This window comes from Seriola dumerili, unplaced genomic scaffold (genome assembly GCF_002260705.1).
Source record: "Seriola dumerili isolate Sdu_G_001 unplaced genomic scaffold, Sdu_1.0 BDQW01000068.1, whole genome shotgun sequence".
NCBI classification, from domain to species: Eukaryota; Metazoa; Chordata; class Actinopteri; order Carangiformes; family Carangidae; genus Seriola; species Seriola dumerili.
In genome coordinates this window covers 15,779,800-15,802,389 of record NW_019174323.1, presented here as the reverse complement: position 1 = coordinate 15,802,389, position 22,590 = coordinate 15,779,800, and the positions used below count along the sequence as shown (strand labels likewise).

The following is a 22,590-nucleotide window of genomic DNA, read 5'->3' as shown; positions in this document are numbered from 1 at the left end:
GATTTTATGTAAATATTAACGACAATAAAATCTTCATGCATTATAAATAGTGGCGCATTTTCTTTTGAAGTAAGTATTCGGAATAGTTTCACAAAAACTACAAGACCCAGTTTTTGGTGTTAATCAAGTTAATCAAGGCCAACGAGACCTAAACCGGAAGTGGTGCAACTTTATTTTCAAAATAAAACAAGTTCACATATCTGAAGAACTGCTCATCACTTAAATTGAGCAGATTATCTGGATCAAATACAGAATAAAACCCACAACTTAAATAAAATAGAAGGATAAAAACAACATTTTTACACAACGTTTGATTGTGTATAAAATCAGGTTCTCCACCATTCCCGGTGAAATGTATATTTAACTTTGTTTTACCCAAAGGCTGAGATCTCAGCCTGTATGGTATAGATTTAAACCTTTAAATACTGTATGTAACACTAAATTGCAATATATATATATATAATGAAATCGTAGGCTTTTAAAGTGATACATGTACTATTATTAATCTACCAAATTTTGGGGGTTTCCTGTTAGGATCTGTTTTTATAGGCTTTATCATTTCAGTTTATCTTGTACTCACATGGTGCATGTACATGTAACTAATTGCACATTTCTCCTCAGATAGTGGGAGATACACAGGGCCAATAGGAGTCCACAGTTAATACCTCATAAAGTTAACCCACATTTTTCATACCTCCTGTAAATGTAAATTTCATATTCAGATTTGGCAGCTATGGTTATGCGGCTTTTATTTTGAAGGCCCAAGTCGGATGTACTCTGTGTCATTTCCTGTGCCTTGACGTAGCTGATCTTTGAGTTTGTGCGGGTTGGGGGCGGAGCGTGCTCGGTTGGTAACGGAGAGAAGAAGCCGAGGCAGCAGCGGTTGCGGACGGACGCCCTCGCTCGTCTACACTTCGTGTCTAGCGGCTTTTTCCCAAATGGCAACGACGGCGGACGACCAGCGGGAACCGGCGGACGTCGCTGCGCTGTCGACACACCACGGCTGCCAGCACCACAACAGCAACAACAACAACAACAATAACAACAACAACAAAGACAGCGAGGCGGGAGAGAGCGCGACCTCCGCCACCGCCAGCACGACTGAACCCGGCGGGACGGCGTCGCAGAGCATCGGTAACGGCTCTGTCATCAACCCCAACGGCGGGAGTAACGGGAAGTGGGTCCGGCTGAACGTTGGCGGCACGGTGTTCCTCACGACGCGACAGACCCTCCTCAAAGAACAAACTTCGTTCCTGTACCGGTTGTGCCAACAGCAGGACCTGCACTCAGACACGGTGAGTGCAGCCCGGACACTTTAATCCCCGGTGAACGTTACTTCTCAACAGGCGAAACAAAAAAAACGACCATTTAGTCACAACACGGGCTTTACACGTGTCTGTGGTAGTTAGTAATAAGCTCATTCACTTGGGGGGGGGAAGCTTTAATATTCCTAAAAGGCTTGTAAAGTTGTGTTTTTATATTTGTTAGCCAATTTATGTCTTAATTAACCAACATTTATTATTCCTTTTGAGAAAAGCCATCTCTTAAACATGGCTGGTAATGGCCTGACCCGAGGGGCATGTGAAACTGACCCTTCTCTGGGTTTTTAAATGGTGAGACACCACAATAACATCTTAAAAACATTCCTGTTGTAGCTCATAGTTTGTGGTCATCAGCACTCTGGTGTGTGTTTTTGTTTTTCATCTGTTGTAACTCTAAACCCTCCCAGATGCTGTGTAACATACATTTGTTGCATTCCTCTAAAATATCTCACCCTGATTTGTTTCCACTGGTGTGGAAGGTGGATTTGCCCTAACATGGTTAAACAATTTGGCTGCAACATGTGTGCAGGTCTTGGCATGAAGTGAAGTCCATTTTGGTCTTGGTGATAGAAAAACCAGTTGTATATCTAATAGAAGCCAAATACAGAAATCATTGTCCCAAATTTGTGCAGTATGATTATTATTTTTTTTTTATCTAAGGATCATAGCAGCCTTTCAGGAACTAACTATATTACTTAGTATTATCTGTAAAGTGCACCATTCCCAAAACCCATTACTGCAACTCTGCTCTGCCCCAGAAATGCAAGCCTGTAGCTTCAGAGCAGGCATGGCCTTGTAAAATGACCAGCTGATATATGTGCAGTATTAAGCGCTCTCATTCCCTCCTTTCATCCTCCCGCGTATGCGTGTGCGTTTGTCTCAGCATCATTCTGTGGCGTGAATGTAGCTCGAGTCAGATGGATGAACACGTGCCTCCTCTTCTGCGGGGAGCTGCACAGTCAGTAGCTGCTGTACAGCTGGCATCTTATGGGGAGAGAGAGACACATGTATTATGTGTCTCCCAGTCACATGTAGGCTGAACACACTGTAAGGACTGGCAAGGCTCATAAATTATGCATATTTCTATTATGCTGCAGCCTTTTGATATGTATGTGTTTGACAGAGAGTGAAAGGGGTTGGTCTTCCTTGCAGCCAGGATGCTACTGTAAGTTGGCATTTAGTTGCTGTCGGGTGAAAACCTCTCATCTCTAAAAATGTCGGCTCTTTTACCAACTGTAAGAATATTAGCCTTTCGGAGGGGATAATGTAGAGACAATATCTGATTGTGGCGATACTGTAGTTTCTGTATATATCTATAGTTTGGGCCATTGTACAGTAAGCTTTTATGATATAGCATAGCAGAATGCTGACAGGAAATGAGCGGGGAGAGAGAGAGAGAGAGGGAGAGAGGGTAATGACATTTAATAAAGGGCTCTGACCAAACCCGAGCCAGTGATGTTGCATGGTGAGCATCTTAAACCTCTAGGTCAGCAACACACTGCAGAGATATTGATGTTTAGCTTTTTTAAATTTAGAGAGAAATTTAGAAAATTACTGGATTCAGCTTCTCAGATGTGAATAATTTCTGATTTTGTTGCTTCTTCTTTGATAGTAAACCAAATATGTTTTTGTTTTCTGGACTTTTCTTGGACAAAGCAAGACATTTCAAGTCGTCAGCATGGGCTCTGGGAACTCGTGATGGCGACTTTTCACTATTTGCTGATATTTTATTGACCAAACATAAAGGAATGAATGAGTAGATTGATCAACATTGAAAAGAGTCTTTAGTTACAGCTCTGGAGAATCGGTTGAGGAACAGCTTATGGATAAAATAACCAAACAAGAATGTTTTTGGCTAATTCAATACATTTTACACTGTCACATTTTTGTGCAAAAATCATATAGAAATGCATTATTGCTATACTACAGTCCTACTCTTAAAATTTTCATCCTGGTGTAATACACGCAGAGATAATAAACTACAGTAAAAATTGTTGGCAGAATATCTGGCATTTGACAAATTTACATCATCCCACCGTACTAATGGTCATACTGCGAAAATCCTAATCAGATTCAGCTCACCACCATGCGCTTGTAGGGATTCTCACAGCGTCACATGCCCATGCTTTACAGAAAGATTTCCCTCAGCTGAGTTGACAAAACCAGACACAACCACCAAAATTGAAGTGAGGAGGTTTTTGCTCGACAACAGCGATGACTGTTCCCCTGCCGCACCGCTAGGCTCTTGTGGAAAGAATATTCCCATGTGACCTTCAGCCGCGACCTGACAGTAGCTCCCTCTGCACCGCCCGAAGACACACAGTCACACACTGAATCCCTCTGTCTCTCTCACACACACACACACACACACGTACAAACACACACCTACATCTCTTTACTTCTCTTATTCCTTCGTCGCCGCTCTTTCCATCCCTGTCATCATCGTCCTGTCCTCCCCTCATCCTTGCTCTCAGCAGCTGACTCACTCTGAATGCTCACCACATGTTTGTCCCTTTCTCGTCTGCACCTATTTTTTTTTTTATTTCTGCTCTTTATCACAAACTCTTGAATCTCAAGAGACACAGAGAGAAACTTAATTTTGGAGCTGGTTTTTGTCGGGCGTCTCACGCAGCAATCCTGAGTCAGTATTTAGTATTTATACGCTAATAGATGATACAGAATTTTGCTACTAGAGGGGAACAGGATTCAGGTTATCCACGTCTCATCTGTTGTTTGTTTTTAGGTGCTGTTGTTGTTAATGTGTGGCTGTGCGTAGTCATAACATTATGTAAGACGCTAATGCTCCCTCACCGCTGAAAAAAGGACAAATTCCTTTGTATTCTACACAGAGTCTGAGTTTTTCAAAGTCAAGAATGAAACAGTGGTCGCTGGAAGATTAAGGATTTTACCGGACAATAATATTTATGCTGCTGAGGTCGTCTCTCTGGCACTCTGGCAGCCCAAAGGAGAGATGTAGTTTAGTTAGATCATCAGTGTGCGGCTAAATAATTTTGTTGTAAGTCACTAGAATAATTACAGCAGAAATGTGACATCACAATATACAGGTTTTTAAACTTTGTTTTATTCAGCAGTTTTACCTCCAGAAGGCTCATGATGAATACAAACCATGTTCCTCTGAACCAATGACACCCGCTGAGCTTAACAGCTGGGAGTGCACACGAGCATGAATGATACAACAGATTGGTTGCACAGTTAACTGGAAACAAAATCTGTCACCCATGAATTCAGCATTGTCTAAAAGGCAACACAGATGCTGCTTTATCCGCCTCTAAACTAGCAGTCAGTTAGTATCTCAGCTGCCTGCTGAGGGTGGGCCACTCGGCCGTATCACTACATCAGCTGACCACAGACATCACAGCACTGTAGATACTAGCTATGTAACAACAACCCGGCCAAACCCCTCAGATCAGTGTTGTTAACGCAGAGTTGTGGCACATCACCTGAAATCAACTCAAATAGAAAACAAATACACTTTTATTAAAGAAAACACCGACCTTGAGGAAATAAAACCTGCCGATGTTGCTTTTGTTTAGACTGTCAACACCTAACTAAACGGATCACGAGACCAGACTGCTTACCAATTCCATGAGGAAACTCTGTCTCTGAGTCCTGGTGCTATTAGGTAACCAATAAATTGAACACCTTGCAAAAATCATGTCCTGAAATTTGATCTGGAAAAAAGTATGAAGTGTCCTTGAAGCAGTTCAGCCTGCATGTTTTCTTCTTACACTCAGGAGAGAATCTGATTTTATCCACACTGGAGTCTCCCTCTAATCTGCTGGCGTTGGTCTGTCTCTACTCAGGGGTTCTGGGCTTAAACACACACACACACACACACACACACACACACACACACACACACACACACACACACACACACACACACACAGACTGTCTGGCGGTGTATGACTGTTTTAATGAGATTACTGGCACTTCAGTTGCCCTACCCCCTCACCTAACCAAACCCAGGGCTCTCTGCTGTTAATACTACCCAAGCTGACTTCATGCCGTCCCAATCACATTATGTAGCTAAGATTCAGATTTGATACCTAGATGATGTGAGCTGTACAGGTGTAACAGGGCGGCTGTTTGTGGACTGTAACCACATAATCTTATTATCACAGATTTGTGAATAAATAGTTTGATTCATATTAAATACCAAGAGGATTGTGCAGGTGGGGTTTGAATGGCCTGGAGTTGTGACTCAAGTTACCATTTGTTTTGTTTTTTTGGCTTTAAAACTCAGCATGAATTCCACCAACATGCCTGGACTCGCTTTATCACCTTATCTGTGCTATGTCTGATATGAAGCATTGGCAGGGACCAGGAATATTGAAAAGAGCCAAGGTTTTTATTTGAATAAATAATACGGAGTTGTGTGAACTTGTCTCTTTGTTACCATCAAGTAGCTTTAAGGTGACTTTTGTTTGGACCACACAATAAGACTTTGTTAGCTTAATCAAAAACACGAAAAGGGGTCAGTGAAGTGAGCCCAGTACCGAACCACACAGGCTGCACGCTCTCATGCGCACCCTGATTGACAGGCACATAGAGAGGACTGATTGAGAGACTGACATAACAGGACCGGTAAAAACTTTATGGATTTTTTGATGGTCCGCCACCTCACTGATGTGGCGGCCCACCAGCATTAGTCCTGTATGGTTGGTGGCCAGTCTGACTGTGAAGGGTTTTGTTGTACGTGGGTGGTGCATGTGTGAATATCAGTGCGTAATAAGAATCTATCTAACTTAATGTTAGCTAGTTAAATCTACATTTCTCTCTCTCCCCCTCCCACCTTATCCGGGTGTCGCCATGTGTCTCCACTCTATCTCTCCTTTCAAATTAAAAGCCCTATGCATTTTGGTCGACCTTGATACTGCAGCTCCGCTCCACTAGATGATTCAGACGTTACTGGCGCAAGATGGCAGCAAGATTTGCGTATCTGGGATATTTTTTTGTACATCGGGACGAATAGGCGACACGTCATCCATCTTTATATATAGTCATTAGTGTGAAGTGGCAGGATGCCTCCTACATCAAAAATGTCACCAACACTGAGAAGTCGGTCGATCAGCCAGACCATCTGTGATGCCGTGAATGATAAATTAGGATGATCCCTAATTTGAAATTACACCCGTGTCCAGAGTTTTCTCACAACTGACCCCTTTTAGCTCAGAATTACATTGACAGGCCAAATATGTATGTCTGTAAATAATTTCAGCACCTACATTTTAATATATGCATATGAAATAGACACAATGCAAATCTAATGTAGTAAGTCACTGTGGGACTCTATAGAAGCCACTTTGATATTCTGAAAATTATAAATTAAATGTGGCAGAGCATGGCTTATTGTAAAGACCATTCGTCTACTCTATCTAATGAATAAGTTAATTAACCCAGATATAAAGCAGCTGTGCTGAATTGAAATATGCGGTATCTAAGAACACACTGTGGCAGGCGATTCGACGCTCTTGCTAGTGCAGCACAAAAATGCCATAAAGAAGTAATGGACTTTAACTTCCCACCTCTCAGAAAACTTGGCTTCAGGTTTTCTAAATATTTATCTAAATCCTTGACAAAAGGAATGAAATACGATTTTTTCCAAGGTTACCTTGCCAGAATTTTACAATAAGCATAAGACAAGCTTGGATTGATAGTTGAATAGATGAATATTGATTAGATGAGATTGGTGAGTTGGTGTGATGTTGAATCAACCAGAAAATTGAACGACTGCCCTAGTTTCTCTTGAATGGTAAATTGTTTCCAAATGAAGCTGCAGAAGTTAAAAGCTGCTTATAGAGGAATTGGATCAAATCAAAAACACAGTAGATGATACACAAAACTAAAAAATTTTGCAATGTTATGTATTTCTAGTATCTGTGTGTGTGTGTGTGTGTGTGTGTGTGTGTGTTGAGAAGTCAACAGGGCTTTTGTTTGGTTATTGGTGATAGCCCGGGGGATGTACTTACCTCTGCAGGGTGATGTTGTGGAGTTGTATCCAATTTCCCTGAACAAATGCTCTGTAAACCATTAACTCACCAACTAGTGTCCCCGTCCTCTTGACAACTGGAAATATTATCTTGTGAGCACAATGAATCCCAAATATGGACAAAGACCCGACCGTTTAAACTCTGAACTACCCACAGGTTGGAGCATCTTTACTGGCTCATTGGTGATTAATGTTGTCAGGCTTCTTGGGATTTAATATTTCACTTAGTGAGCAGCATATAGCTTCAGTAGACTGTTACAACAAGCAGGTGCAGAATATATACATGATGCTGTCATACTGTAGGGAATTTGCTTAGGTAAATGTAAAAAAATCTGTGGGTGAATTGAAGAGAAAAGAGATTAAATGATTACGTTGACATTATTATGTTGCGTTATTGTTCAGTCTCTAGTGCAGAGAAGCAAAAAAGACGAGAGTTAGAGGGTGGAGAGTGACACGAAGAAGCTTGCAGGCTGAATTCAACCAATTGTTGAATAGTACAGTATTGTGATTAAGCCCATCTAACGGATTAATTTAAAGTCAATGTCCTGCAGCTGCAAATGGGTCTGTCACAATGAATAACTACTAATTCTGTGTGTGTGTGTGTGTGTGTGTGTGTGTGTGTGTGTGTGTGTGTGTGTGTGTGTGTGTGTGTGTGTGTGTGTGTGTGTGTGTGTGTGTGTGAGAGATGCCATGGCTCTGACACATTCAGGAGGCTTTTCCCCAGTGTTGTCATGCCCACACTGTCAAGTCAAGTCACGTCGATGAAGCGTCGGTCTGTCCTCCACTGCAGCTCTGTGTGTGTGTGTGTGTGTGTGTGTGTGTATCTGTCTTCTCTTTGTGCTGCAGCCACAGCCGTTCCACACGCTAATCACTGTGATTTTTCAGAGCAGACACACGAACACACACAGTGCTGCATTTATACAAGCTGCCTCTTGGTCTTCAAATCCCATCCCTCCATCCCATCCCTCTATCCTCCTTTTTGTGTCTCGCTTTGTCGTCCTCCGTCTGTATGGCACTGTCCCTTTATGCTTCTGCACTGCACTGGCCCTTCATCTCTAATTGGGGATGCCATGAGAACCGATACTGATTCTGAAAATGTGACGGTACTTGTTTTTCTGCAGTACTGCGGGTACTGAAGTTGTTGTAGGTACTGGAGATGTGATTCTTCTGGGACTGACGAAGTCGGTATAATAACTCTACAGGTGTCCTAGTTTGACATCAAAACTGAAGAGAAGAAGAAGGCAGGCGCAGTAAACAATAACAAACACGTGGAGAGAAAAAAAACTCTCTGGTGTACAGAGATGTTTTGTATTTGATGCAGATCATCAGAGACTTAGACAATCAAAGTCCAGTATGCAAACAGTGTCACAGAACAATCAAATGAAAGGAGGGAACACCTCAAACTCATCTAAGCAGCTCAAAGACAGATACCCAGGTCTGTACTCAGAATTCAGAGTTTCAGTCGTTAACTTTATATTACTATTATATTATTTATATTATTAACAACATGACAAAATGTTCATGTGCTGAAATGTTACCATTATTGTTTGGGAATGGTGACAGCGGTTGTAGCACTGAACATTCACAAAGGCTAACGTTAGCTTGTTTAGGCTAACACAACAACATGCACACAGCATTAGTAGGCTACTTGCATAATACCTGTCAGAATATAACGCTAAATCCAACTTGTATTACATTAATTATAAGCAATATGACAGCGTGATTAATATGATGTTATGTTTGTCTATAAATGGACTAACAGTCACTAGTGTCTGATGAGCCGTATGTTCTGCTCAGGACAAGACATCTAGTGGTAAAATTCAGTATACTGGTCCGGTCCAGTGTTTGGCTTAAAATCAAACCTAAATTTTTACACTGGCCAGACTCGAAGAGATAAGTGTCGAGGACAAAGGGATTCTTCCCGTGTAAATTGGGCTGACAACACGGCGTCCATCATGGAGAATTTTTTTTTTTTTCTCTTGCTGCTAGCACAACATTCCTGTTCTCCTGACTCTGATTTCTTTTGTGATTACTTCTCTTGCTAATCTGACACACAGGAGACGATGTGTTAGAGCTTATCATATGGGACGTAGATGTAGGTGATGATGTTTTACTGACAAACAGAATTTCTACTTTGAAAGGGAGGAGGTGTGTTATTGCTATCCCTGTTTCTAAGTTTGTGTGTGAAGTTCTTCTTGAGTTCCTAGTTGCCGCTTGCTAATTTCAAATGAGCAATTCACTAAATCTGGATGCACTATTAAAGCCTAAGAAATGTAAGGACTTCAGTAATGTCTGCTTGTTGGGAAAATCTGTGGTGCTGCTGATGAGCAATAAACTATGTAAACAGGAAGTCACTGTATCATCACTGTAGCATAACTTCCAGAAATTCTGTTCTAGCAGGGCAAAAGATTTATTAAACTTTAGTGAGTGAGTGAATGAGTGGAAGACTATGCTAAATTAGCTTCTTCATAAGGTCATTCAGCAAAAGATCATTGGCATAATGTTTTGTAATTTCAGGTCTATTGTGTTATTTTAGTGAAATGTAATTTAAGCAATTTATGAAGCGTCAATTCAGACGTGTCAACTTTATGCCATATTACCTCTTTTACTTGCGACGCTCGTATGTTAGTAAGATAATATTTTTGTCAGTTAAGTTTGCTCGGTTAGCTACGCAGCAGTTGAACCAGCTACTGGGTGTTTTTATTGTAGTGATGGATAAATGTCCACCTTGTTAACACTTAAGTTATTACTAGGCTAAGTTTAAACTTAAAACCTAACGTTTAAATTTGCAAAGAGACGGTGAAAGACAGTGATGATATTGGCCCAGCACCGGTCGCTCTCCATGCTTCTCCGAGCAAACACTTTCCCAAGGGCTCCGGGTAGAAAATTCACACCTCAGGGTGGCCTCATAGCCTCTCCCTCCATCAGGAGACGAGGAGGAGCAGGAGGAGGAAGTGACTGACTAAGTGAACTGTAAACTGGCTGTAATCCAGCTTGTGTATTTACACAACTGTACAGTAAACCTCGAGCTCTCAGGTAGGAACCGATAATATTGCAGATCCCAAATAAACAAAGTGGAATTTGCATAAACGACCTGAAAAGTCCGTTGAAGCCTGTTAAATATTTGAAAAGCAGCTGTAAATACTAAGCAACTGCTCCCTGCAGCAGTCAAAAATACACCACCAGACGGGGCCGGGAATGTCAGGTACATTTGTAGTATTTGTGTGGATCCGGTGTTTGAGGTTATAGTCAAGTGACAGTTACAGTTAGGGTGAGCAGCACTGTTCACGGGGATGAGTAAGGACCCGTTAATAGAAGCGCTAACATACATATGTACAAGATGCCGCTGGAGGCGAAGTTTGTCCATTGCCGCTTCAGCAAACAGCCATAAAAAGATTCAGTCATGTGAAGAGAATAGGTTCTCTCTATGAAGCTGAACATCATCTTCTTGCTCTTTGACTCTGTGTGTGTATATCTATCCTTTCCAATCCAGTCCTGAGGCTCAAAATGTTAACGCACATGCCACCAGCCGAACGGTGGTTGTTGGTCGAGGAACTACTCGTGTCAGAAGGAAATAATTGTGCAACCACCTGGTTGGTTTGCAGTAATTAAAGTGAACTCTGGGACTTACCAGTGTGGATGGCAGAGTTGGTTTTCAAGTGTCGTCTGTGTCTATCCAGATAATATAACACGCTCTCTGCCTGTCCTGCTTCTTGTCTCTTCAACCCATTGAACCAAGTGTTAATGACACGTAATCAGTAGATGCAGCCGATGTTCCTTTTTCATACAGCTCCCAACCATTCCTCCTCTTTTATTCCCCTCTGTGTCCCTGTGCTTGAATCTCCTAAAGGCCTGAATGTTTTTCTATGGATTTCTCCAGCAGTGGTTCTTTTGTGAAACCAGCTCTAAAAGCGGACTCTGCTTCAAGCGATCATCACGAGGAGAAGCAGGGGGGTGGATATGTGTGTGTGTTTGTGTATGTGTGTGTGTGTATGTTGTAGGGGTAGTAGTCATGACATAACAGTCAAAACAGCCAGGGAGGCTTGGCAGAAGTAGCCTGTAGGTGGTAGAGAAGCGGGATGTCGACACATGTGTGGTAACAAAAGTAGACAACAAATGGTCTGGAGCGCCAGAAAACCAGTAACTCCTTTGTCCAGCTACAGAAAACTGTTGTGGCAGGACGATCTCAAGGGAAATGCAAATGGCAGCGTTGAATTTGCAACAGGAAGCTTAATGGAAAGTTAGGAGAAAACAGAATGGTTGTGTCATTCTAAAGACGTGAATAGTTTTCGTCCTCAACAACAATAAAGTACCACGTCATCCCAACACCAGCAGAACCACTCTACAGGGGACTTTTATTTTGAAGAGAAACTCATCTGCAATGCGTCTTGCTTACGTACTTCTGGTCTGGGCAGCCAGTTCTGCATACTTAAGATGAAAATAGCCAACCAGGATGTGTTTTTTTTTTTTTCTCCAGCTCGCTTTCATGTCTAAAAATAGTCGATATATTACAAAAGGGGACCGTTGCTTGAGGAAGGAATATTTGAGAAATACCAGTATGCATACATGTAAAAATAATGCACCACAAAAAGTTATCCTGAGTTCCTTTTAACTAATTACAACATAACTTAAAATAGAATAACTTTACACTGAATACCACCCAAATTCAGGCCAATAAAAACGCTCCATGGTTCATAAGTAAAAACAATAATCTAACTACACAAACTTTAAGATGTGATGATGCTATAATGGACAATGTTTTCTTCTCTCTCTCTCTCTCTCTCTCTCTCTCTCTCTCTCTCTCTCTCTCAGGATGAGACAGGGGCCTATGTGATCGACAGAGACCCCACCTACTTCGGTCCCATCCTCAACTACTTGCGGCACGGCAAACTAGTCTACAACAAGGAGCTGGCGGAAGAAGGTCTCACACTTTGACTCGGATAGTCCAGGGAGCAGGAGTTTATTTTTTGGGTCACGTCGAAATAAGGAAAAGCCTAGAAAGTACTGTGTGATGTAATTTCTCCTTGAGTGTCTCTGAGCATTTTAGTTTGTAGTAAAAAAAAGAAAACACACACACAGATGTGACTATGAGTGGGTGAATGATAGTGAGCAGAGAAGCAAAGAGAAACATGGTGAATAAACAGGTTAAATAGTTAAAATAAGGGATAAACTGCTAAAATATCTGAAAGTAGTAGCTACATAGTTGAGGGACATCTGTTCAAATGAACACAGCGGCTGTTGGTACATTGGGAACCGCTCTGCTGCGGTATGCACTGAGTTGTGTGTTTTCTTTTGTTACAAGGCGTCCTGGAGGAGGCTGAGTTTTACAACATCACGCCGCTCATCAAACTGATCAAGGAGAGGATCGTGGAGAGGGACTCCAAAGCCACGCAGGTATGCACAGAACCTGTCCACGTGTTTTCATCCTCCAGCGTGTCGTGTTTTCAGGTTGTCCGGTCAGGTCACTGTGACCTCACAAAAAAAACTACATGTTCATAAAATAGCGATGACAGTGATGACATTTTAATATCCGAACGGTCAAAGGTCAACTTCACTGCGACATCTTAATGTTCTGCCGTTATTCAACACTGTAACTCGGGAACAGACGGCGAGATTGAGACCATATTTCCTGCAACCTGACTGGTCGTTATGATGGAGGAGTTTGCCGCTTCTCTCTGAGCTGTCGGCTCCAACAGTCAGTGATCGTCTAAACAAATACAGTACATCATGTTCAAGATAATATTCTTAAACCATGTTACATTGCATCTGGCAGTTCTAATATGTACTAAGTATTGCGATACTTAACTGTCTGCACCCGAAACAGACACACAAGTATACACACACACACACACACACACACACGAACACCATTATGGGCTAAGTGCAGTGCCTCTCAGTCATTTTCTCTTTGTCAGTGATTTCACCCTCCTGTGCTTCTCTAAAGCGAGAGCCCTGCTCTACATGAGGCTTCTCATCTGCTGCTTTCTTTTCTTTTCTCACGATGGTTGCGCTCACTCTTACATAATCCCACTGCCCTCTCAAACATACACCCACTTTCCCTGCGTTCTACTGTAATCCACTGGACCTGCTGCCATTTGCCTGCGGTTAAATATTGTGCAAAGGAATGAGAAAGAGAAGCGCTGTTTTTTTGTCGCGAGAGGTATTTTATTTTCTTCATGTCATGTTGCGAAGGGTTAGTCAAGACGGGTAAATATATTTGCAAGAAGTGACCTAGTATCAGCTTTGTAAAGGTTCATCGACCAAAAGGCATCTGGTCACCGAGCGCCTGGTTTGTTGTTTTTGGGGCCTCGTGGATGTGTTGACCTGAATTTTATTAACCCCTCAGTTCACAGTGAAGCGATACGCAATGTTGTTTTCTCTCTCTGAGGATGGTCGTACCCTCCTTTTTTTTCATCCGTCCTCCTCACCCCCTCCTCTTCTCTCGTTCCCCAGCAGGTGCCCCCCAAGCATGTCTACCGGGTGTTGCAGTGTCAGGAGGAGGAGCTTACCCAGATGGTCTCCACGATGTCGGACGGCTGGAAGTTTGAGCAGGTCAGCGTGCGCGCCTGCAGAAAGCCCCGCACCGGACTGCTCTGGACTGTGGGTTGGACTCACGCTGCTGCTGACCCTTAAATCTTGACCCTTGGCCTGACCCCTTGGCCCTGACCTGAGCCCTGCTATCTGCACTCCCGACTAAAATACACTTTGCCCCTTGTCTAGATCTCAATCCAATGACCTTAAATAGTAGATTAACCTAGTGAGTCCACGTGAGCTTTAACTACAGATAGTCCCAATAAGACTTTAAGGTTCTCCGCACCACTTGTGAGTACGTAAAGCTGTTGGGCCAGATAGGGCCCACCCCCCGCAATGGTACAGTCCGAAAAAGAGCACAGCGGTTGGGTGGGTGCGGCCTGGGAATAGTCGCACCATCACTGTCACTTTTGTTCCGGTTTAAAACGAGTGTCTGTTGCTGTTCGATTTAAACAAAAACAACAACAGTCTAATTTATTTAGGTATCCAGTGTCTATTAATATTAATGAACTGCACTATAAATCACAGGATTTTGATACGATTAATGACACAGGTTGTGTGTTCACAGTGTCAGAAACATGATAAATACTTAAAGAAGTCACAAACTCATTAGTCAAATTAAGGTGTCTGTTGTGGAAACGTTATTGACCATCTGAGCTGATGCCCAACAACATCTTATGCTTTCACTCACTACATTTGGATGGTTTCAGTCAGAGATATTACACCAGACTGCACTGGAAATTAAACAATAAGTCGATTTAATTGAGTAAATGAGCAACAGAAAAGTCAACACTGCAAAAAAAATTCACAGGTTTGAACTTCTCCAATTTTAATATCTCCTGTTATTTATTTGTTTTTGTGTGTGTGTGTGTATATATATATATTTATATATTTAAATTGCAGAACAGAGCGACATACTAACTACGTTACTCACAGTGAAAACGGAAAATTATATTGATCGATAATGTCAGTGATAGGCAGAAGTCTTTCGGTGTTAACATCATGTTTTAAGGTGAAGGTCCCGAGTTCAGACTTTAATTCATTAGTGGCCTCTCCAGGAGTGACACTCGGACTTCTCTCTCAGAGCCTCGTGGAGTAATAATAGGTCAGCTTATTCACACTGAAGCCTAGAAATCACATTTAGTCCCCCGCCCCCTCACCCCCCCTCCCACGCCTCACCCACTGCTTTGGCACCGAGCTCCACTGCATGCTGCACAGCCAGCTATGATTTCCTGCAGAAGCTGACCCACAGTTGTTTTGCTGACCCCACAAGTAAAAGATGCTTCTTGTTGAGTCCACTGTTGAGTGTGTAACTGCAGGCTGTCTGCTCTGCTGCTGCCCTCCCCACCCCCACCACCCACCCACCCACCATGCATGAGCACAAAAATCTTTCCTCGCTTTAGTTCGGGACTTCAGCTTCTCCCACTGTCTGTGTTTTCTCTGCTGTAAATCTCTAATTCTTCCTGACACTCACTCGCTCTGTCTCTGTCCCTCTCTCCTCTGTATATCTCTCTATATCTGTGTGTGTGTGTCGTCCCCCCTCCCGTTTTCTAGATGGTGAACATCGGCTCGTCGTACAGCTATGGCACAGAAGACCAGGCCGAGTTTCTGTGTGTCGTGTCCAAGGAGCTTCACACACCCGGATCTGGACTAGGTACAGAGCAGAGCCACAAAACTAAGGTAAAACTCCTGTTTCCCTACACACATACACACACACACACACACACACACACACACAAATGTATGTTCAAAGACTTGCTACGGGATCAAGCTGCTAGGCTGAGTGTCCATGTGTGGTCCTTTTCCTCTTTTTGTACGTGTCCATTCTGTTTTGTTGTTGTTGTTGTTGTTGTTGTTGTGTGTGTGTGTGTGAGAGAGAGAGAGAGAGAGAGAGAGGGGGGTATCTCCTCTTATTGAAGCGGGTGCGAGTGTGCTTTGATCCTGCGCTCTCTCCACTGAAAGCTCCAAATGTCACTCGCCTCAAAATGTCATTCACAAATACATTCACTCCATCATTCACACAGCTCTCCCTCTCTTTCCTGCTATTATCGATCTGTCACTTTGTCTTCCTGTCTATCACTCACACTATCGGTCTCTCCTCTCTCTCTCTCTCATATGGATATATAGATATATATCTGTCTGTGTATTTACCTCTCAGCCTCTCACTGTCCACTCACTGACACTCATCAGCGTGTTCATTTTTTTGTTGTTTTCTGTCTTTTTCTTTTCTTTTTTTTTTTCTTTTGTGTTTTTCCCCTCCGCCCTTCATGCTGAATGAAGCCGGCGGAGATGCAGGAGGAGGAAGCAGCGAAGGATGAGGAGGAGGAGGAGGAGGGAGGGAGAGATACCACACCAAATGAGTGGCTTAGAGAATGAGGGAGTCATGTTTCTTTGTTCCAAAGAAAGGCGGGAATGGGTGAGGACCTGTGCGATAGATGTGCTAGTGGGTAGACCTTGTAGATTTTAGTGTGTGCGAGTGTGTGTGTGCGAGCGTGTGTGTGTGCGAGCGTGCGTGCGTGCGTGATGTCTACAGAGATCCGGGGTGTTTCATGGCACTGTATTGAGTATGACCTCCAAGCTGTCCCTGTGTTTCAGCAGTAAAACAAATAATAATGCTGAAACATTAAGGAGATTCTCTGCAGCTCAAACGCGGCTTTGTGTTTAACTTATGGCTTTGAGACTCATGGGAAATGTTGTTTTCTACGCCAGCAAAAATAATCTTTATTTCATCTGTGTTAAATTATGCAATAAAGGAATTTGACTCGCCGGCGAGAGTAGAGTAGGAATGCTCTATGAGAAAATACATAAGCTAGCCAATGCAAGTGTAGAGGTGCTAGCAGGGCGTCAGGTGTTTACATTTGTAACATCAAGTTAGGGATGAACAATTAATCAAAATATTATTCAAGAAAGCTGAGAGCCAAGTGCAATATCCAAATCGCAAGAGCTGCATTTTTCTGTTAAAGGTAAAACGTGTCACGACCGTAAATGAAGCATTGTGGTGTTAGAGAGATGCCCGGCCATTAAAGCATATTCTCCACACATGAGGGAATATGCTTGTTTGTTACAGGCCCCAACAAAAATCACATCATCATCATTTTAATATTTTTTTTTTTTAGTAAAAATGAAATGTAAAATCTCAGTAACATCAGCATCAACTACAAAGAGTGAGTTGCAGTATTCTGCAGCCCAGTACTGTGCTTTTATTTTGAAGGGGCTACACAGACAGAGGTGTTGTTCTGCTCCAAAACTCAAAGCACTGAAAATGTCTTGACAGCAGAGGGTTAAAAAATGAAGTTACCGTGTAGAACATAAGAAATGTGACTCAATGTGACAATTTTAAAACAGTTGTATAAAAGATGAGTAACATTGAGTTATTTCCCGGCCGTACCGATGACGTCAATTAATTCTGTTAGCTACGTAAAGGAAGAGAAATATCACTGTTATTCCGGTCACAACCCTGCGGTCCTGATACTGTGTGCTGATAATCTCTTCTAATGAACCAGGCTGAGCTGGAACAACCGCCGCCATCTTTTCCTCCCATTGTCCGTTATTAACAGCAGATGTGTCCTCTGTCGGTCTAAAATCTAAAATCCCATCTAATGAAATACTTGGCGTACATCGTGAATTTTGCCAGTTGACCATGAAATGAAAACGTCGCTTTCCCGTGCTGTTTTGTCATAATGACCTGCACCAGCTTGTGCACTGTCTCTTCCAGATACACGTACGTGCTCGAGTCCGGTCCAGCGGTGACCCGACACATCCTTAACGGATATTGATCGGGCACTGTGTTTCTCTGGGCTCTCGTTACCAGTGCTGTGACATGAAATATCCCTGACCTTCCAGTGCAGCAGTAGTGTTAGATGTCCTTCTCAGTGTGTGTGTATACATGCTGTATATACAGTCTAAGTGTAGAGTCACACACACACACACACACACCCATGATGCACACACACATACAAAGACATTTAAACGTGAATTCATGTAAATGTCAGGGACACACACACACACACACACACACACACACACACACACACAAAGACATGTAATAAGTGGTTAAGACATGGCTGTGTATGTTTTTGTTGATGTTGAGCCATTATGTCCGTCAGTGAAGTCATTTTGCTCCCATTCTGTCACCATTTTCATCCCCATTATCACCATCATCACAGCCAAACTTAGACTGTATAACAGTGTTTTATTTATCTATTTATTTATTTATTTTTAGATTTCTATGAATCTGCATTTTCCTAAAGTCTCTTTTCTTTCATTTCACAGCTTTTCCAGATCCATGGGTCCCGGATGTAAAAACTACAAGAACTTAAGTTATTTTTTTCTAGGCTTATTACGACATTCTGAACATGGTGTGTTTGTGTGTTGTGTCAATGGACAGTCATCAAAACAGACTTGTAGCATCGTTCTCAGTTCGTCAGTTAGAAAGAAAATCAAAAAAGTCGCAGTTGCAGCAAAATCCATCAGAAATATTTTTCAGTGATTTTTATTAGTAGAAATAATCATGTGTGCAAATGTGATATTGCCAAGGGCGGTAGTGGAGCTTAGTAAATTATTACCAAAGATCCAGATTAAAGCTGGCTGAACCAAGGTGCTTAACCAAAATATGACGGAGGATTTAAAAACCTGCCTGAAGAAAATTGACATGTTGCTGCGTGACTATGATCTGACAGGCAGCGGATGGTGCAGAAGGATCATCTGTGTCGCGCCGTTTTGGATTATCACACTTCCTAATGTTAACACAGCTGGCAGCATTGAAGCATCCGTCGGTTCATCAGAATTAAACTTAAATTTCCTTCCCGATGATGGATGCAGTTGTTCCTCCAAACTGAATTGTTAATGAAGACTTTTATTCCTGTAGTCCTGTAAAAAAAAAAAAATTGATGATCAATTGGCTGAGAAACAAACAACCACACTGATCCCACCAGCTGCTGACTGGGAACATTTTAGCAAACACCAACTTTACTTTGTTGTTAAGCTTGTTGGAAATAATGTTGGTAACTTAGTTATTTGTTGCTCTCGGTGTGATCGTGGGTTAACGCTGGTTTGATCTCACTGTATTCGACGTTAGCTTAGCCAGACATTGGTTTGGTTGGCTTTGAATTGACAGATGGAAATAGTGCAGCTGGAGAAAGATAAAGACATCTGTTGAGGTGAAGGATATGTGTGCCATTATTCACTGGTCACCTTACAAAGGCTTCATCTGGCTCCAGCAAGACTGTCAAAGACTGCAAGAGAGAGTCACTCCAACAGAGCTCAGAGCAGGAACACACACACACACACACACACACACACACTCACTCTCTCTCTGCACCAACACTGATACACACCTGCATCACCTCGTGCCGGTGCATGCTCAGCAGCAGCATCATCAGCAGTGGCGTCGTCTCAGTCTGTCGCCCTGGCTGGGATCCAGAGCCAGCTTTGGCTCCGGCTGACAGAGAGATGTTGGCGTGAGTCAGGAAAGACTCGGAGAAGGGAGAGAGCGAGAGAGAGAGGGAGGGAGAGGGAGAGGGAGGGGGAGAGAGATCAAACTGAGGAGGAGAGGTGAATCACCATTTTGTAGTAGTGATAGTCGCTGCGTCCTCTGTCTGTCTGTATTTGTTTGTTGAGGTAAAGAACTTAACTCATACCATCAACTCTCATAGTGGACAGAACTGCCGCAGTGCAGGTGTATGATTGAAAAGGTTTTTAAGGAAGCTGTTACTAAGACAACACGTGACTTTTAACAACCTCTGCTGGCAGATTATAGGAACTGCACCACAAATCTAATTTGATTCCCCCCTGCACAAGTCTGTGGCGCAACCCCTGACAGCAGTTTGTAACGGCGTGTGATGAAAATTAAGTGTGAGAGAATTAATTTCTAGGTGTCATTCGGCAAATATTCCTCCCACAAGGTTTTGGCAGCAATGTGGAGGTGTGGTCGTTGAATGCAGGAAAATAAAGGGTTATATACAATTTCTTAAAAATAACAGGGTGTTCAGATTTATCAGCAGGTCATAAAATGTGTAAATACGCATCTAGCCTATAATACGTCTACAATAGCCCAGTGTCATGTCATAGCTTATAATATAGAAAACACACTGTAGAACAGATGGCAACATGGAAATGGGGCGGCGTTTTGGCTTTGTCTTTTGAAGCGTTTCTCGGAGGCATAAATAACTACAACAACCGAGTTAAAACTACAGTGGTCGGAGCCAAACAACCAGTTTACAGTCCCAGTTCAAGTTAGCCATGTTAGCCAAATTAGCTGTAACAGCTGTGTAGATAAACGGCTTTCAGACATCCTGTAACGCATGATAGTGAACGACTGAAATAACAAAGCAGTGCCATCTTCATTTATAAGTTAATTTCTTTAACACAGCACAGAAAAGTTTAAGCTACTGTCAGTCAAACATGGACAGATAGCGCAGTTATTTGGCTCCGCCCACCGAGGTTTAGCGCCACCACGGAGATTATTTCTACCTCTGAGACTCCTGCGGCCATATTGAGAGTTGGATGTCACCAGCTTATGTCTGACCGCCTAACATTGACTGACCGGCGACGTGCTGAAAACACACAAACACTGTTTTACACAGGCAATAAGCAGTTAAGAGTCACAATGTGAGACAATCGAGACTTAAGATCATGGTTGGAAACTTTTTTTGGTAACATTTTGATAATTAAATCAGAAAAAAAAAATAGGCTGCAAATACAATATTGCGTGTTTGTGTGTGTGTGTGTGTGTGTGTGTGTGGATGGATAAAACACAGCGTCTCGTCCATTTATAGCATTAAATAGAAACAGATATCATGGACCTTTTAGGATCCTTGCAATACCTTATTAGCTGGATTAGGAGAATACAATAAATGTTAGAATAGTGAAGATACAGTTACTCATCATGCTTATGATAATCATAACAGTGATATTAGCAGGAGGGAGAAGACTGACAGAGACACAATTATGTTCATTGTTTTGTTACTTCAGCTTTATTTTTCTTTTCTTTTCTTTTGTGTGACTATTTTAACTTGGATCATTCGGTGCCTTGAGTTCAAGCAGCAAAACTGGCGTCTAAAAACCGACATGACACAATGATCAATGGTGTTATTAAATGCATTTTATTTTATTTTATTTTTTAAATCAATTTTAATATTTTAATCAAAAAAATGTGTAGTTTACAGCCTCACTTAGAGTCCAGTCCAGGTTATGTATCTGTGTAAATTTCTTCACGTACATATTTGTTCTGAGGATTTTTATCTTTCAGTTGTTCAAGGAGAGATAAAGAAAGTACACACACTGAACATGACGTGATGCTGTTTGAAGCAGCTCTGTTAGAAGGTTTTAGCTGTTTTGTATAAAATGTCATGCCTTTTATTGTTTTGATTTTTTTGTACGTTTTTGTCTAATTTATTCTTGAGGGTTTTTTTGTTTTTGTTTTGTTTTTTAATGTTACACTAAAAAGACTTTGGGCTTTGACTTTTTTTATTGTGGGGGAGGGGTCGATGTCATCTTTGGGTGACCTTTGCTTTTTTTTTCTACTTGAAGTTTAAGCTTTTTATGTTTCACTGACCTGATGATCTTCAACAGTGTATAGAAATACATTCATCAGGTTTACTGAATATTCTAGTTTTTAATCTTAGTTCACATAAATGCTGTTGCGCTGACGTTAGCCCCAAGAATAGAGTTTAAAGTTTTCCTATCAAATGAAAATGTGTTACCCTTAGGTCAGTTTTATAAACCTCAATTTGCATTTTCAGTCACCTTTTGTTGGTTTGCTGGAATCACGCTGAATTACTTCATTTATACACTTTGATGAATGGTTTCTGCTGTACAATAGAGTGTGTTTTCACATGGTATTTAATGTGTAAAAGTCTACATAGTAGTCATCTTTCATTATTCTGTGCAAAAAAAAAAACAAAACAAAAACATCTGTCAGCAGAAAAATATCTTTTATCAGATGCTGGAGTTTCTGTTTCTGCTGCCCATATGCTGTCATGTCTGTATACCAACAACACAATGTGACACATGAATTGTAAGACCTCAGATAAACCTGTACAGGCTTCAAGAAACAATGTTTAATTCATCAGGACCTGAACAACATACAACATTTTTTTTTTTTTTTTTTACTTAATGTAAATGAATGTCACCATTCTCAACAAAAATAAAACTTTGTCCTTTGCTTTAAAATACAGTTTCGAAAATCTTGTTTTTTTGGGGACGGACATTACCATCATGATCAGCTCACACGTTAGTCCACACTGGTATCTAGTGCCTCTATAGAATAAGACAGACAGTGGTTTGCTCCTGGAGCCTTGCTAGTTTAATTTCCATGGTTAACATATGTTAAACTCAGGCGGGGGTGAACACATGGGCAAAGGGAGTCATCTTCTGATGTCATTAGAATATACATGCATGTAAAGTTCCCAGTGCAGAAATAAAGGAACATGTTAAATGTCCCATGTTGTATAGAGTGAGATTCCCATGTCTTTTGTGATTATAAAGCAGGTCTAGGTTTTATATTAATACTGTGAAAGTATCAAAGCCTCAGTCCACAGAGAAACACACACAGCCTGTATTCAGGCACTGAGCCTTAAAACGGGCCGTCAGGACTTCAGTAACTTTGTGATGTCACAACGAAGCAATCAGAGCTCCAGAGAGAAGCCTGAGAGAGGAGATGTAAAAGTACATCAAGCTATTGGTTCTTAAAACCACAAATATATCTTCTTATGGATCAACACT

General features: G+C 41.8%; 1 protein-coding gene across 5 annotated transcripts; it reads left to right on the top strand.

Annotated features, from left to right (window-relative positions):
- Positions 1-855: 855 nt before the first annotated feature.
- On the top strand, positions 856-21,970 carry LOC111219669 (BTB/POZ domain-containing protein KCTD5-like). Of its 5 annotated transcripts, none has more exons than XM_022742384.1 (7): positions 856-1,295; positions 12,148-12,256; positions 12,638-12,729; positions 13,792-13,887; positions 15,421-15,546; positions 16,147-16,282; positions 18,139-21,970. In XM_022742384.1, the coding sequence occupies exons 1-6, from the start codon at positions 939-941 to the stop codon at positions 16,240-16,242; spliced, it is 876 nt and encodes a 291-aa protein (XP_022598105.1). In that variant the 5' UTR covers positions 856-938; the 3' UTR covers positions 16,243-16,282; positions 18,139-21,970. The 5 variants fall into 5 exon arrangements, with proteins under 5 accessions (XP_022598105.1, XP_022598103.1, XP_022598104.1 ...); XM_022742382.1 differs by having other exon boundaries at positions 13,792-13,935; XM_022742383.1 differs by having other exon boundaries at positions 13,789-13,887.
- The last annotated feature ends 620 nt before the right edge of the window (positions 21,971-22,590 follow it).

What these genes read in the sequence shown, in the direction of transcription:
- LOC111219669 (XM_022742381.1), top strand. Translation starts at nt 939, where the DNA reads ATGGCAACGACGGCGGACGACCAGCGGGAACCGGCGGACGTCGCTGCG. An exon ending in GGGACTCCAAAGCCACGCAG is followed by an intron (nt 12,730 to 13,788) that starts GTATGCACAGAA and finishes CTCGTTCCCCAG; the next exon opens with CAGGTGCCCCCCAAGCATGT. An exon ending in GCACCGGACTGCTCTGGACT is followed by an intron (nt 13,936 to 15,420) that starts GTGGGTTGGACT and finishes CCCGTTTTCTAG; the next exon opens with ATGGTGAACATCGGCTCGTC.